At 45.4% G+C, this 15994-nt stretch overlaps 1 protein-coding gene across 1 annotated transcript; it reads right to left on the bottom strand.

The window, feature by feature from the left end:
• Positions 1-1216: 1216 nt before the first annotated feature.
• On the bottom strand, positions 1217-15059 carry Ptger4 (prostaglandin E receptor 4). Its single transcript, XM_048368310.1, has 3 exons — positions 14511-15059; positions 13104-14035; positions 1217-3153 (listed from the first exon to the last, which is right to left on the bottom strand). Exons 2-3 carry the CDS (start codon positions 13986-13988, stop codon positions 2563-2565), a joined length of 1476 nt encoding a protein of 491 aa, XP_048224267.1. The 5' UTR covers positions 13989-14035; positions 14511-15059; the 3' UTR covers positions 1217-2562.
• Positions 15060-15994: the final 935 nt, after the last annotated feature.

Genomic DNA, 15994 nt, shown 5'->3' with positions numbered 1-15994 from the left:
TGCTTCTTGTGAGTACGACTGGTCTGCCTGCACTGTATTTGTATGCTTTGTATGGCCCAAGAATGATGTTACAAATATCCAAACAGCCTTTGGCAGAAAAAAGGATCCATATACTTGTAAGGATAAATTTTGTAACAGGAATATTTTGGTAAAAGAAAAATTATTAAGCTAAATTAGTGTCCTGGATAGGGAATATGAAATATAGATAAGTGCAATTTTTGGGGGGTGTTCATAGTGCTCATTCCTCATGAGGCTTCCATTTTTCTCCCCCAAGCATGTGGGGATGGTTATATGTATATTCATTTACATGTAAGTCTAGGAGTTGTCTGAGTTGCTTATGTTCCTGGAGGCAAAACAGAATCCTTATTCACAACTCAGTTACTCTCTGAAAATACTGTTATTTTAGAAGTCACTAAAAATGGTGAAAAAAATATTCCAGAAGTTCAAGCTTCACGTTCCTTTCCAGAGCCCTTCCTTAGCAAAGAATCATGGCGCCAGAAGATCTATGAAGAGGACAATCCTGCTTGTCTGCTATCATCCCAAAATAGCTAGCTAGGCATGATGGGTCACACCTGTAACCAGCCCTTGGGAGGTAGAGGCAAGAGAACCATGAACTTGTCTAGCCAGACCTGTCACAATCATAGCATGACCGTGGCTCAGAACTCATGTACGTATATGTATGTATGTACATATATATGTGTATAAATATATAAATAAATACATACATATGTCTTTTGAAAGGTCTTTAAAACCTGCAAATAATAAATCACAGCCTCCCTCCTAGGAATTCTTGCTAGTTGAAGTATGTCTTAATACTGGCAGGTTCAGCGTCCTCCAGGAGCTTTTTGTTCAATTATTAATGATATACTTGTACACTCTCAACACGTGGAAGGCTGAGGCAGGAGAATCTCAAGTTTGATTTCAGCCATAACATGTTTGAAGGTAGCCTGGGGTATGTAGTGAAACTCCTACTTAAAAAAAAAAAGTGTTTTCATAAGCTTTGTAGATAACTCATTCAGGCTGTCCCTGAAATGGTTATTTCTAAATAACATTCTCCAGTAAGTAGATCCAATGTTTTCTACTGTTCCTGCAATTCTCTTTAATAATAATTCAAAATTATTTCAAAATAAAAATAAAAAACAATTTAAGATGATATGGACGATGACTTCAGACACACAAAAGCCATACAAGTTTTTCAAAACTGAGGACAGAGAACTTAGATTGAACGCATTTATTTACTGTCACCTCCAAAACAATTTCAATTGTAACAACTGCTTCTTAACATCATGTCACTATCAGGCTCAGAACTCTGTCACAACCAACCAATTCACAAAAACACTTTCAGGAACAAAACATGCTTAATATTCTTTGATAACAGCTCTTCAAATATCTGTGCAGCATACAGGGTGTCATCCCAAACTGTACAAGTGCTGAACCTTATACACATCAACTCTTCAGACACATACATGTTGTGAATTTAACCATGCCCAACATTCTCCCACAACTCGAAGGTATTTGTGGGGCAACTTGTCTTCCTCTTACATTTTAAAGGTTGTTCTAGGTCATTCCTCAAGCACATAAGACTATGCACACTGTTAGGGGGAGAAAAACCTGCCTAGACATTTTGGTGTCTGTATTATACACTTCAGTTATGGGGAAACTACTAAATTTTTGAGAACAAATTACATTACATTTTTAAAAGTACCAATCAGCAGAGACAAACATTGAAAATATTTACCAGGGCATTAAGTTCTGAAATCACAATTCTCTGGATAAATAAAGGTAATGACACTAAAATCTTTGTTTAAAAAACTATTCTCTATAGCTTGGAAATAATTATATTTTAGACTGCAATTTTCACATATTAAACAATCTTTTATTTTTTCAATAATACCAAACTCTTAGAAACATCTATTTTATAGATGTTCATTTAATCAAATCTTCCACAAATTCCTTGGTTGTTTATGGAAAAAGAGAGAAAAAGAAAATAACACCGGAGACTGCAGCTGGTTACACTGACAAGAGAGGGGTTACCATCATTTAATTATACCTTGTATTAACAATCAACCTTCTCACAGAGAAGAAAATAAATACCTTAAACCATATTTACAATGATAAAAATTCACATTTCATGCTTTAGTGAGACACTTCAAATCAGCCACCGTTTACTGGCATAGAGCCCTCTGATGTGTGCCCATGAGAAGTTCTTGGTGTTAAGAAAAATAGCATCACGTCCCCCATCCTCCCAGCCGGTGGATAACCGGGTTCAGCCATCCAGTGGTGACTGCCACCCCCAAGTGACCACGGTTGGGGTGTGTGTGTGTGGGGGGGGGGGGGGGAGGACCCATGCTTCTAGCCTCTGGACTCCTGTCAATCATTTGGCAGCTTGGGCCTGGGCCTTCTCCAGTGTGTGCGCAGCAGGCCCGGCGGCCCTTCCCAGCATGGCTGAGCACTTCCACGACGTGTCTATTGCACAGGACTTATTTGATTTGATTAGTTCCAGGATCAGTGCTGCATGGATCCCCCCCGGATCCTCCCCCCCCCCCCCGCCCCCTTTGGTAACTATATACATTTTTCAGCCGCGTTCAGTGGGAAGGTGGGCAGGGTGACCTGCAGGGCGCTGCCTTTGGGGGCAGGCCCCACGGGCCTGGGCGCCCCCAGCTCGTCCACCAGCAGGACGCTGTCGGAGTCGGGGCCCTGCGAGGAGTCGGAGGTGTCGGACATCCGCAAGGTCCTCAGCGAGCTGCTGTGGGCGCGGGGCAGGCTGCCGGCCGGCGCGCCCGGGAGCAGCGTCCGGCCGCCCGGGGCGCTGTCGCTCAGCTCGGGCAGGCACAGGAGCGTCTGCGACGTGCTGCTGAGCTCCTGCAGCTCGCGCGCCAGGAAGGAGCGCGAGGCGTGCGACAGGCCCGACGACGTCCTCCGGGCCTCGGAGCAGGGCGGGCCCGAGGGCTCCCCGCGCGAGCCGCCCAGGCGGCAGAAGAGGCACTTGATCTTCTCCATGGCCTTGCTGAGCACCGTCTTCCGCAGCAGGATGTAAATCCAGGGGTCCAGGATGGGGTTCACCGAGGCGATGCGGATGGCCTGTAGGTCTGGGTTCTTGCTGATGTCGCGCACCACCGCGGGCTGATACAACTGATTGATGAACACTCGCACCTGCAGGAACCACACGCCCGAGTGAGCACGAACACGACTGGGGAACACTAAGGAACGTTTGGGCAACATTCACTACTGTTTTGGGTACGGGACAAGAAAAATAACCCTTTATATATACACATGTCCATATACGCGTATACACACATACGTATATATACATTCACATATATGTATAGAGATACTGAGATTATCTTATTATAGGAGAATATGCTGTAAACTTTTGTTGTTGTTGTTGTTGTTGGTCATGGGGCGCTGTCCCTGAGCTCTTTGTGCTCAAGGCTGGTGCTCTACCACTTTGAGCCACAGCGACACTTCTGGTTTCTGCGTGGTTAGGAGACAAGAATCTCACCAGGACTTTTCTGCCCCGGCTGGCCTCAATCCGTGATCTTCAGATCTCAGCCTCCTGAGTAGCTAGGATTATAGGCAGGAGCCACTAGTTCCCAGCTGCTCTACCTTTTGAGCCAACAGCAGACTCTCCTACCATCTAGAACTACTACAATATCATATGTGGTTTTATTTTTTCCCCCCTATGGCTTTCATAGTTCTTGTTTTCCCCATGGATAGTAATTATGTCATGCCAACAATTGTTCCTTTATCCAAGACTGCCCCAGCCCTTTTTCTCTGGCTGCCTTTCTCTCTTGAAGATAGTATGACTCTTCAGCCACCAAGCAATACTGTTCACCTGCACGTCTTCTCTCCAATCCTTTCTCCAAACAGCCACTAGAAGATTATTTCTCAAATAGCTCTGTCTAGTTATACTGCTTAGTGGTGGCTCCTTGCAAGCCATAGTTATGTGAATCATTCAGGGCAAAGCTCAGCTGTCATTCAATAAATCCAACCTGAGCCTCCACTCAGAACCCTCTGTGTGTTTGTACAGCTTTCTGGCCAATCAATAGCCAAATGCCTAAATTGCACAGCAAATAGAACAGTTGGAACGACAACTCATTTTACTGCTCTTTGAGTGATTAAGGCAAGAAATGTGTCTGCCAGCTCACTATGTGCCAGTAAATACAGGATACTCAAGCAACCTGTCTGTGATTTTGAGTTTTAATTTGGTCTTATCAATAATCCTGTACTTACATTCTTTCATGTGTTTCATTTATTACGAATAATCACTTTACTGTGTTATAGACAATATAGTAGGTTCTAGGGACAAGAATTATTCTACTAGATGTTAAATACTACTTTTCTGAGGGGGTACAGTACTAGGGTTTGAACTCAAGGCCTGGATGCTGTCGCTTAGCCTTTTCCCTTCATAGATGGTACTCTACCACTTGAGCCAACCCCCCCACTTCAGAGTTTTGGGTGGTTAATTGGAGATAAGAATCTCATGGACTTTCCGGCCTGGGATGGCTTCAAACCTTGATCCTTAGCCTCCTGAGAATCTAGAATTACAGGCAGGAGCTACAGGTACCTGGCAAAGGGACATCACATACTTTTTGAAGACAGAGTAATATGTAGACAAGAGGACATGAATGTCAAACAACTGTTAGTGCTGAAATGATGCAGGAGAGGTACACATGGAAAGTGGGGGTGGGCTGGGGGAGCTCATCTAGGATATAAGACATCAGGAGACAGTTTCTAGAGGAGAGGCAGCAGCAGTTCTTAAACTTAGGAGGAAGAAAATAATACTTTGCAGAGAATTCTATGTAGAAAGTCCTAAAAGCATGGAATGATACCTTACCTTCTGGAAACCATTCATTGAAAAGAACATGGATTGGTGCAAACATAAGGAAGGTTGACATTTTATTCCTTAGCACAAAAGGCATGTGTGAATAAAATACTCTCACACTTGTTCTTACCTCTCACTTTATTTTACCTAAACCTTCTAACTACAATAGGATTACTTATATAAAGATCCAACCTGTAATTTTTATAAAAGGTACTTTTGAGATCATTGCCAGTTGTCTCTAGTGATTCCTTTGGGTAATTATTTTAGGTATGAGAGAAATAAGAAAAAATCTCACAGCCAGGGAATATAAAATAAAAACTTACTAGAGGAGAAAGAGTAACTCACAACAGACCTTGAGTCTGAAAATTAGAATCAAGCATTTCTACCTCTAACAAGACTTCAGGACTTTATTGCTTTACCTTACAGTGTAATAACTAGTGACTCATATTATATGAACCACCAGAAAAGGATAGGAATATTTTAGAAAAACTTATAGCAATTTAGATAAAAGAAGAAAATAAGGGCCAGGAATGTGGCTTAGTGGTAGAGTGCTTGCCTGGCATGCATGAAGCCCTGGGTTCCATTCCTCAATACGACATAAACAAAGCCGTAAGTGGTGCTGTGGCTCAAATGGTAGGCCCAAGGCCAGAGCCCAGGCTCTTAGTTCAAGCCCCAGGAGTGGCAAAAGAAAGAAAAAAAGAAAGGAAGGAAGGAAGGGAGAGAAAGACAGAGAAAGAAGGCAAGAAAGAAAGAAAGACAAAAAAGAAACTATTTTAAAGAATTATTTTTTTAATCTGCAAAAGTCAATTTATAAGAAGATTATCCTGGATGATGCTTGATCGATGACATAACTATTTCTGTTTCTTCATTAACTGAAATTTAGATCTCAGTCAGATCCAGGTCCACCAATAAATGCTTCATTAAGATATTGTTGTTTTTATTTGTTATTTTTCTTTGTTTTAGGAACTTGATTGTAAAGCCTGACCTAAAGTTGGCATTAGAACCTAAGCTGAACAAATTATGATGCTGTTAGTTTTAGTTATTTCTACGTAGAGTGAATATTCCTATGTTACTCCAGTTCTTCTGAGACTAGTGTACATTTTGTTATATCTTGTGGTGGTGAATACCTGTAATCCCAGTACTCAAGAGGCTAAGGCAGGAGAATCCTGAGTTCAAGGCCAGCCTGGGCTATTCAGTGAGGGCTTGAACCAACATACACACACACACACACACACACACACACACACACGACAAGAAAATCAGAATTCTGGAACATTTCTAGTTCTATAGACTTTAGGAAAAGAAAAACCCATAGCCCTATATTTCTCATAATATAAAGTGGTCAAATGATTTATTTATTATCATGGTCTCTGGAAAATGGCTAGGAATGAATTAGAATAAACAGCAGTATGTGATGTATTTTTTTAAAAAATGATTTTTTGAATAAATAATAACTCAAAGACAAAACATATATGGCTGAAAAGGAACTACAGAAATGAGTAAAAACTTTGCTAGGGCTATTTCTAGGTGGAGAAGCCTATAAGTCCCCACAAACAGTAACAACAAAGCAATAACAATCAAACCTTGTAAAACCCAAGCATCTAATTTTTCCCTTCCAGAAGCTACACAAGCTCTGCAGAGATGTCTGGACGACACATCTTTTTTCAGATGTGGTGCTGAAATTTGGAGTTTTGACCTTGACAAGGTCTTCCTGTCTGTCGGTGACCAGGTTTGGTCTCTGTCCCAGGTTCCAGTCTGTATTTGATGGTGCGGTTTTTGTTGTTGGTCATTAGACTAGATTTCTGTTAAAGAATTATTTTTGATAACTTACTTGTTAAAATTCATGAAGTCTATAATTTCATTCATATCCTATATGAATGTTCCAAAGGGCAAAAGGAATGATGAGTTTAAATTTGTTAGCATGGGGCTGGGAATATGGCCTAGTGGTAAAGTGCTCCCCTAGGAAATCTGTTAGCATCAGGTTTTATGGCAGTTTGTGTGAACTAGAGATTTATGGCCGGTAGGTGGCACTGTTGCTCCACCTGGGAGACCTTAGTCTAGCAACCTCCACTAGGATGGCCCTTTCAACAGCCATTTCCAAGACTCAGACTGGAATCCTGACAGTTTGCACCTGTGAGAGTTTATTTATTTATTTATTTATTTATTTATTTATTTATTTATTTGGCCAGTCCTGGGCCTTGGACTCAGAGCCTGAGCACCATCCCTGGCTTCTTCCCGCTCAAGGCTAGCATTCTGCCACCTGAGCCACAGTGCCCCTTCTGGCTGTTTTCCATATATGTGGTGCTGGGGAATCGAACTGAGAGCTTCATGTGTAGGAGGCAAGCACTCTTGCCACTAGGCCATATTCCCAGCCCTGTGAGAGTTTTAATTGTTGCTGGATATATTCTCTACTCTAATGTCAAAGGCATGGTTATTACTGAAAGGAGAACAATTTTTGAACAGCTAAAACAAATAAAATACAATGTGTTGCTATTTTTTTTTTTAATTTTTGTGACCTTTTAGAAAAGGCAATGGGTTTTTGTAATCAAAGGTGATAATGAGAGTCAGGAAGGAACCATTACAGAAGGGAAGGAAAGAAAGCTGTAACAAGCAAGCTGTAGATTAGCATCCCATGGAGGGAGTATCTTACAATTAGTGCAAAACACCAAGTCTGATCATTTCATTTGTTTTTAGTAAAAGGGAGTTCACGAGATAATGGAAGGATGAGTATAAATCCTCAAATTCTAATTATAGGCAAAAACCTTGTCAAAAATTGATGAGATTACTTGAAAAGTATCGATTTAGTGAGTTTTGCTTTGCACTGTATTCTCTGTGGAAGTTGATTTCAAGTAGAGGAAGTTAAAGACAAAAAGTAATAAAAAATATCATGCATTTTGTAATGCCTGAATAAATATAGCAAACTCTGCATCACTTTAAAAAAGGTGACTTGATTTCCTCTCCCCAAAGAGAGAGAGACTCAGATCAGATTGGAAATCCCCTATGGGAACTCTCGTCTAACAGGCTCTATATGTTACACAAATAAGCAAGTTCAGGCAGCTTTCAGTTTTGGAAGAGTGGACTGCTAATTAAAAAACAAACCCTCTGAGTCAGAGGGGGAAAATATCCTAAAACATGCACTGAATATAAACAATACTTCTCCTTTCTTCCACTTTGAAAGTGAGTCTACTTATTTATTTATTTATTTTTTGGTCCTAGCTGCTGCTGCAGTAAGCATGTGATTCCTTGTCATTATTCTAAAATTCTTGGTAATAATTAGGAATATAAATTGGAAAGGATTTGACCAATTTACAAGAAGGTGAAATGACAGGAATGTTACACGGAAAGACAGCAGTTGTAGAGAGAAATATTCAAGTGTTGTAAGCAAGTGAACTGCTGCTCAAATTCTGGCTGTGCTCTGCACACATTCTTCAAGTGCTTATTAGCCGAATTGCTGGACTGGAACGCATGTATTTGCTCTTACAACTTATTTGTAACCTCTATCGGAAAACTTGGCCACTAGGGAATATACTAATAATTTAAAACTTCAGGTAAGAGATAGCTTTAAAGTGTGGCTAGTGACATGGTATTAAAAACACATGCTTCATGCTTACATATAAACCTGTCTGCGTGGAACACTGATGGAAAAAAATGAATGCATGTTGATATATTGATGACAGCCCATCCTGCCTCCCTCCCTCTTTCTCCTCTCTCTCTCTCTGCCTCCCTCCCTTTCTCCCTCCTCCTCTATCTCTCTTTCTTTCTTTCTTTCTTTCTTTCTTTCTTTCTTTCTTTCTTTCTCTCTCTTTCTTTCTTTCCTTTCCTTTCCTTTCCTTTCCTTTCTGTCTTCTTTCTTTCTGTCTTTCTCTCTCTTTCTTTTTTCCTTCCTTCCTTCCTTCCTTTCTTCTCTTCTCTAACATTCACAACACTTCTGTAGCTAGATTTCTGCTTTTATGCTACCTCTCTGCTCCAAGACAGAAAGGAATTAGCTGGGCATGCTCAGTTTTCTCATCACTTTGTGAAGAGTCCAGAATAGACACAGCTGTTACTGGAAGGCCTTAGCAATACTTTTTTCTTCTTGAAGGATAATGGAAAATGTTTTTGGACTGGGTAAGTCACCTCATTTCTTGTTCCTCTGGGATCTCTAAGTGGCCACATACTTGAAGAAAAGTTCCTTAAACTATCGGTAAATGTCTACATTGCAAATTTATTTCTGAAATTGGTTTTTAAATATACAACTTCAGTATTCTGATAGAAGACTCTAAATTCTAGAGGAAAATAAGACTTGTTAGCAGACATTCAAAAAAAAAAACAAGGCATGAAAAATCAGCAAAGGACAATGAGAAGACATCGGACCAGGACTCATCATCCACAGTCACTTACTAAGCTGTGCTCATCTGTGTTTTCATCTGATGTTGGGGAAACTGAGGTAGAAAGAGGGTGAGAACACTGGTATGTCTACTTCCTTTCTGGAGGTTTTCAAGGTTCCAATGAGCTATCGGAGGTGGAACTAACTTACTTTTATGTTACTCTGCAGTCGTTAAGGTACTACTATTTGGGCCAGAGTTTCATATTATAACTGTCATTTTATAACCTAACCAAATTAGTAACAAAAATAATCAAATCCTTTTGATTCTGCATCTAGTTGTACCCAAATTTACTACATTATCCAATGATGTGACTTCCAGTCATTGGACATGAAATCCATTACTTAATGGCTCCATTTCCAGTTTACCTTCCACAAAAATACACATGTATAGTTTTTTTTTTGGCCAGTCCTGGACTTTGGGCTCAGGGCCTGAGCACTGTCCCTGGCTTCTTTTTGCTCAAGGCTAGCACTCTGCCACTTGAGCCACAGCGCCCCTTCTGGCCATTTTCTGTATATGTGGTGCTGGGGAATCGAACCCAGGGCCTCATGTATACGAGGCAAGCACTCTTGCCACTAGGCCATATCCCCAGCCCACACATGTATAGTTTTAACCTGCTTCTGTAAGCTGTTGCTGATTGAGTGCTGATGATGTCTTTATAGAGATGACTAGCAACCCAATACATACCCTCAGGAAGCTAGTTTCTTAAAGACTTAAATTTTACTTGACAAAGGTAGACAGTAAAGCAGATTAGCCATCTCATTTCTAAAAGAAAATAGTTAGTTCAGAGAAAGAAAAGAAAAGAAACAGATTAGTCATAAACAGATTAGTCACAGTCATAGCCTTGGTTTGACTGTGCATGACAGCAATGCTTTCTGAATAACACATAACAGTTCAGTACACAGACAAAAGATCTGGCTATAATTCCCATGTTAGCAGTAGCCTTGTAACTATAAAACTGCACATAAGAATTCTAACTGTAGTATTTAATATAAGAGCATTAAGAGATTGTCTTGCTCATATATTCCTAAAGAATGTCTCTTATTTATCTTAACCATATGCTTCCATCCCTTTGGCTTCTTCTCTGTTTAAAAAATTCTTGGACACCAAGTACAAATAGAAAAATGGACCAAAATGACAAGAACCACCTTCCTCTTAAATGTTGACATGTAATATTGTTTATAGATCCTTTGGTTCTTGCGTTCTCTCTTCATTGATTCAGAGAATTTTGCAGGTTTAGCATATTTCTTGTATTCATAATTGATTCCCCAACCTTTCTCAAATTCCCATTCCAATCTCAGCTCGATGTATGAGAGATATATTTTTTGGATACAAATTAATTTTTTATAAGAAACTCAATATTAAACATCTTCAAGAGTCACTTAAAGAGCATCTTCTCTGGACAAGCTGCACAAAAACTTGACTGTGTTTCCATTGTGACTTGCTTTTCATCTACACTGTGTCAAGCTTTCTGAAATTCCAAGGAAACTATATTTGGGGGGCAAGTAGATTTTTCTAATAATTTTAAATGATTGAAAGATTCTGAATTCCCTCAACTGGGATCCCATCAATGGCTTCCGTGGAATTCAAAACAGGCACAACTGCTTCCGTGTGAGAGGGTTCAGAAACTTCCATTTTAAATAGGACTTTGAGTAAGAGAAGTGTGTGTGTGTGTGTGTGTGTGTGTGTGTGTGTGTGTGTGTGTGTGTGTAAGCAAAGTTGTAAAAGTAAACCAAGGGAGATGACAACCGTGAATAAGTTTCCCTTTTGATTCTTTTAGTAATTGCTGAGTTGTGGGTGTGCAGGTGGGCAGGGTAATGCACCATTGCTTACCACAAATTTACATTTCAGGTGATTTTGAAATTAGATTTTAGTAGCCCAAACTAAAGGCTGAAGCCATTGCTATTTCTATGATTTTATTTCTCACAAAGTACAAGTGTCTATTTTTTGAGTTGAGATTATTTAACATTTACCACATGTTACTAACATTCTTCAAAGTATTTTTCTTAATGAAAATACCAGTTGGCAAATGATAAATATAATAGCAACCATTTATTGCCACTAGATAGCCAAATAATGGAGGCTGTCACAAATGGCCCTCCACCACTTCAACCAATAGATGAACTAAGCTTTCAACACCTCCCCAGGAGCCAAAGCCCTTAGAAACTAGGTGTGTCTTGCTAGCCTCCTAGCAATAAGTCCTGTTCCTTCAAGTGCCTGTTCTGAAAATAACAACTATTCCACTCGTCACTTTATTGTTCTGTAAAACCTAAGACAGAGGCCAGAGAGGTTTTTTTTGTCCCCACCTTTAAATTCTCACTTTGTTTTGTGTAACAAGACAAAGCAAATTACATTTACAGACAGGAAAATATATTTATGTGACTCGAGTGTGACTTAACTCTGCAAACTGCAATGGGTCCTGGACTGGCTTAAAGGCTCCTCTAGCTAATTATATTTACTTCTGTTTGTACAAATTGGCAAGAAGCAACTGTAAGCTGGCACTCTGCCATTGCTAAGTTCTTCCATGTACTGTCACTTTCATCAGAGATATAATATTTTTACACCAAAGAATCCTGGACAGTATTAATAAAAGAAAGAAAAGAACCATGGTTCAACTAGTCCATTACACTTACTGGGTTGGTACTTTATCGAATCCTCAGTTGGTATTTTAAAGTTTTCAGGAATGTAGTGTTTTGAGAGATGGGAAAACTATAAACTAGTGACTTTCAAGATAAATTCTAAAAAATTGCATTCTTCTGCCCTCCCTCCCCTCCTCTCTCTATGTGTTTGTGCATTCTGATAAGGACAGGCAAAGTGGAAAAGTAGTGGGGTTTGAACTCTTTTGTTCATAATATTTTGGCAAACCCAATGGCAATTTTAAAGAGGGTATTACCCTTAAGATAAAATGTACCAAACTCCAACCGATATTGAATGAAGGCCCAAATGATAAGTGTTCTAGAAGCCATGCACAGGAGCAGTGTTACAGGAGGTGAGACACAGAAGGAGGGTTTGGCGCTGGACAGACTTTAGGCCCTACAAACCATTGGACTTTGACATGACAATAAATAAGAACGCTCTCTCCGCCTCAGTTTCTCTACAAACATATTCAACATTCCTTCTGGTGGCTGAGAACTCAAATTTAAGACCCCATGCACAGCAGCCTGCCCAGAACAGGCCCCCTAGACATCTTTCCTTCCTGCTCTGCTGAAAGAACCAGGAACCCGGGTCTCCACCGTGCTCTCCGCAAGAATGATAATCTGCGTGCATTAAGATCATCCACCCAGCATCATCATTAAGAGGAGGAAACCAGTGTAGCTTCCAATGGGTGGATTGCTCTAAGCCAGTCGCTCCCTTCCTCTGCCAAGAGAAGGAGTTAGACTAGACTGAAACGCATCTGATCTCTCTTCTAGCTCTAAAAGGCGAAATCCCCCCCCCCCAAACGACCCCCACCCGATCCTTCAGAAACCCAAATATCCACCCCCTCCGGGCCCCCTCTCCTGAGGAATGGCTTCCACAGGAGAAGGCCACCCCGACATTCTGCAGCCTCCGCGTTTCCGGAAGCACGGGGCTAAGTCACTGCAGGCGTGGACTTCCCCTCCCCAGGGGACCCAGCACGCCAGGGAGTTCCGGGAAGATTCTAGGCGAGTGTTGGCAGTGGAGAGTCCAGCGGGGACTGTCCCCAAGAGTGTGAAACCCGGGTTTTTTTTTTTTTTTTGAGGGGGGGGGTAGAAGAAACGGGTGGAATGTTGGGGAAAAGCACCTGCTCCACCTCGTGTTCAGACGTGGAAGGAAGGGTGCTGGGCATCTCTGAGAAGCCCGGGAGGATCCTAAGCGGACGGTCATCCCGAGGAACCGAGGGGGGTGGGGGGGGAAGAGGGGGAGGACGGTTCCCCTCCCTCCCCGGGCGCACTCACCACCAGCGGGATGGAGCAGATGAGCACCACCAGCGAGGTGGCGATGAGCAGGATGACCATCTGGATCTCGGCGCCCGCGATGCGACGGAAGCTCCGACGGCGGCGGAAGTCGCCGAGGCGCGGCAGGGCGGGGGACGCGGCGGGGTGAGCCCGGCCGGCGGCCGAGGCGGCGGCGGCGGCGGCGGCGGCGGCCGCGTGGTGCTGCTCGGTGCCCAGCGAGGTGCGGCGCATGAACTGGCGGTGCATGCGGAGCAGCGCGCCGCACACCAGCACGTTGCACAGCACGGTGGCGAGGATGAGGAAGGAGCTGAAGCCCGCGTACATGTAGGAGAAGGCGGCGTAGGCCGTCACGTTGGTGGTCCAGTCGATGAAGCACCAGGTGCCCGGGTACTGGCGCTGCGAGTGGCCCAGGCCCATGCTGGGCAGCGCGCAGAACAGCACGTTGGATACATAGACGGCGCAGAGCGTGAGGCCGGCCAGCCGCTTGTCCACGTAGTGGCTGTAGAAGTAGGCGTGGTTGATGGCCAGGTAGCGCTCGATGCTCATGGCGCAGATGATGCTGAGCCCCGACAGGCCGAAGAAGAGGAGGATGAAGGTGCTGTAATCGCACAGCGGCTGCTCCCCGGGCCACTGGCCTTTCATGTACGTGGCGATGGTCACCGGGCTCACGAGCAACGTGCCCAGCAGGTCAGTGACGGCCAGGCCGCACACCAGCGTGTAAAACGTCGTCTCCTTCTGCTCCTTGCGCGATTTGCACAGGACCACGATGGCCACCAGGTTGCCCACCACCCCGAAGATGAACATCACCGCGGGGATGGTCACCGGGCTGTTGAGCCGCTCGGCCGCGGAGGGGGAAGCGGACGTGTTGACCCCCGGGGTGGACATGACGGCGGGCGGCCTGGTGCAGCCTTGGCGGGTGGAAGGAGTTGGGTCTGGGGATGGAAGAGAGAGAGAAAGGGAGAGGAAAAGGAGCTGTGAGCAGAAATGACCACCTGCAAGGGGTTAGGCTCATGGCAGGGCAACACTCCCATTTGTGAGAGGCGACCCGGGCGAGCAATTGCCCCTCATGTTCTGATCCGCAGCCACTTACTCACGGCGGCGACCAAATCCCCCGGGTGCCTTTCTCAGCCAGCAGCACCACCCGGCCGACATGGAATATTTATAAGCCTATGACTGCCATTCCCGCCGCTGCCACCCAACCCAACTCCCTCCATGGCCAGGACGAACGAGAAGCATTTCGGGGACCGGGGGTGGGGGTGGGGGTGCCTGGCTCGTGATATTCCCCACAGATCCCGAATGCACGACATTCTCATGGAAAACAAGTGATAGACGAGAATGTGGTTCTCCGTGGGCGCGCCCGACCCGCTCTCCACGCTTGTCTCCCCAGTGGCTTCCGTGCCATCTTACCTGGAGCGATGCGCCGCGGGGGAGCAGCCCAGGGGAGATCCCCGAGCTCACACCCCCTCCAGCTTGCCTTCAGCCTCGCCCGGCTCGCCCAGGACCTCGCCCCGCCTGCTGCCTTCTCCGAGCCGGCTGTCAGCGACGGCCACTTTTCCGGAACTGCGATGAGCTTTCAGAAACTTGAAGAGCAAAGAGGGACCTCGGGTGGATCAATAAAGACTGGTCTTGGGTTTCTTCTTTAATTCCCCCCACCCTCCTTTCTTCTGCGGCGAGTGTCGGCCTGGGCAGACAGCCCGCAGACGCGGTCCGCCGGGCCCCGGCAGCTCCCAGGTGTGCAGCCGCGCGCGCAGGTGGCTCGGAACGCGGGTCCGCGGCTCCAGCCGCCCTCCTCCCCCGAGGCGGCAGAACGCACGGCTACCGGAGCTGGTGCGTGTCGCTGAGGCCGCTCGCGGAGCCCTGGGGTCGGCTCGGTGTCCGCTCGGCCTGAGGCTCTGACCTGGGGCTGTTCATCTTCCTCTCGTGCGGCCGGACTTCGTAGCTGGGGCTCCGGCACGGCTTTCCAGCTTCTGTACAAACTTTTCTCCCCCGAACAAGTTTGCCTGGTGGAGGCGGAGACAGACTGGCGCGGCCCGGGCTCCCATTGGCTGACGGGGAACGGGGCGGAGCGCGCCTCCTTGCCCGCGGAGAGAGCGCGGGGTGGAGAGCCGGGAGCAGTCCGGGGTGCGAACCGCAAGGGGTGGGGGTGCACGGCGGGGCGGGGGGGGGGGCAGCTCGGGCGGGGGAGACCCGGGGAAGCGTCCCCGCTGCTAGGGGAGCTGGCTTCCAGTGGTTCTGTTCTCCTGGTCATCTCTACCCTGAGGCTCCCAGTGGTACTTTCTACGCACAGCCTGCAACGTGGTGTGTGTGTGTGTGGGGGGGGGGCTCCTTGTTTTAGGACCCTACCCTGGAGTGACAGGTGTGTGTGTGTGTGTGTGTGTGTGTGTGTGGTGTGTGTGGTGCGTGCGCGCGCGCGCAGGTGTATGTGCGCTTGCTTGCAATAGCTCTTGGGGTGGATCTAGGCGGACGTGGTGGGGGACGGGTGGATAGGTGGAAGGGTGGGTAGGTAGCAGGCTGGGGCGGAGAAACCAGGAAGAAGAATCATCCTCTCACCAGCTCACCATAAAAGGAGCTCGTTGGCAGTACCCGGCCCGCACTCTGTAGGGCACTTGAGCAGGAAAAATAATAAATGAAGGAAAGGGAAGACTCAGCCAGGACGGCGACCTCGGCCTGGCTCCCGGGTCCCGCAAATGCGAAGATTTCTTTCCCCACCCGTGGAGAACCTTTTTCTCCCTCGGTTGAACATCTGTGGGCCGAAAGAAGGGTAGATGGAGGTTTGCCGGGAGCTTGTGATAGTCCTGTTGGCCACCTTCGGCAGTTCTCCTTTGAAAGGCCAGACGGAGGGTGAGAGGGGAGCTAGCAATTCACCGGGCATTGCCTCCTGGTTGATGGGG

This window comes from Perognathus longimembris, chromosome 19, assembly GCF_023159225.1.
Source record: "Perognathus longimembris pacificus isolate PPM17 chromosome 19, ASM2315922v1, whole genome shotgun sequence".
NCBI classification, from domain to species: domain Eukaryota; kingdom Metazoa; phylum Chordata; class Mammalia; order Rodentia; family Heteromyidae; genus Perognathus; species Perognathus longimembris.
This window is presented reverse-complemented; position numbering and strand designations above follow the sequence as displayed.

What these genes read in the sequence shown, in the direction of transcription:
- Ptger4 (XM_048368310.1), bottom strand. Translation starts at nt 13,988, where the DNA reads ATGTCCACCCCGGGGGTCAACACGTCCGCTTCCCCCTCCGCGGCCGAG. An exon ending in TCTGCTCCATCCCGCTGGTG is followed by an intron (nt 3,154 to 13,103) that starts GTGAGTGCGCCC and finishes TGGTTCCTGCAG; the next exon opens with GTGCGAGTGTTCATCAATCA.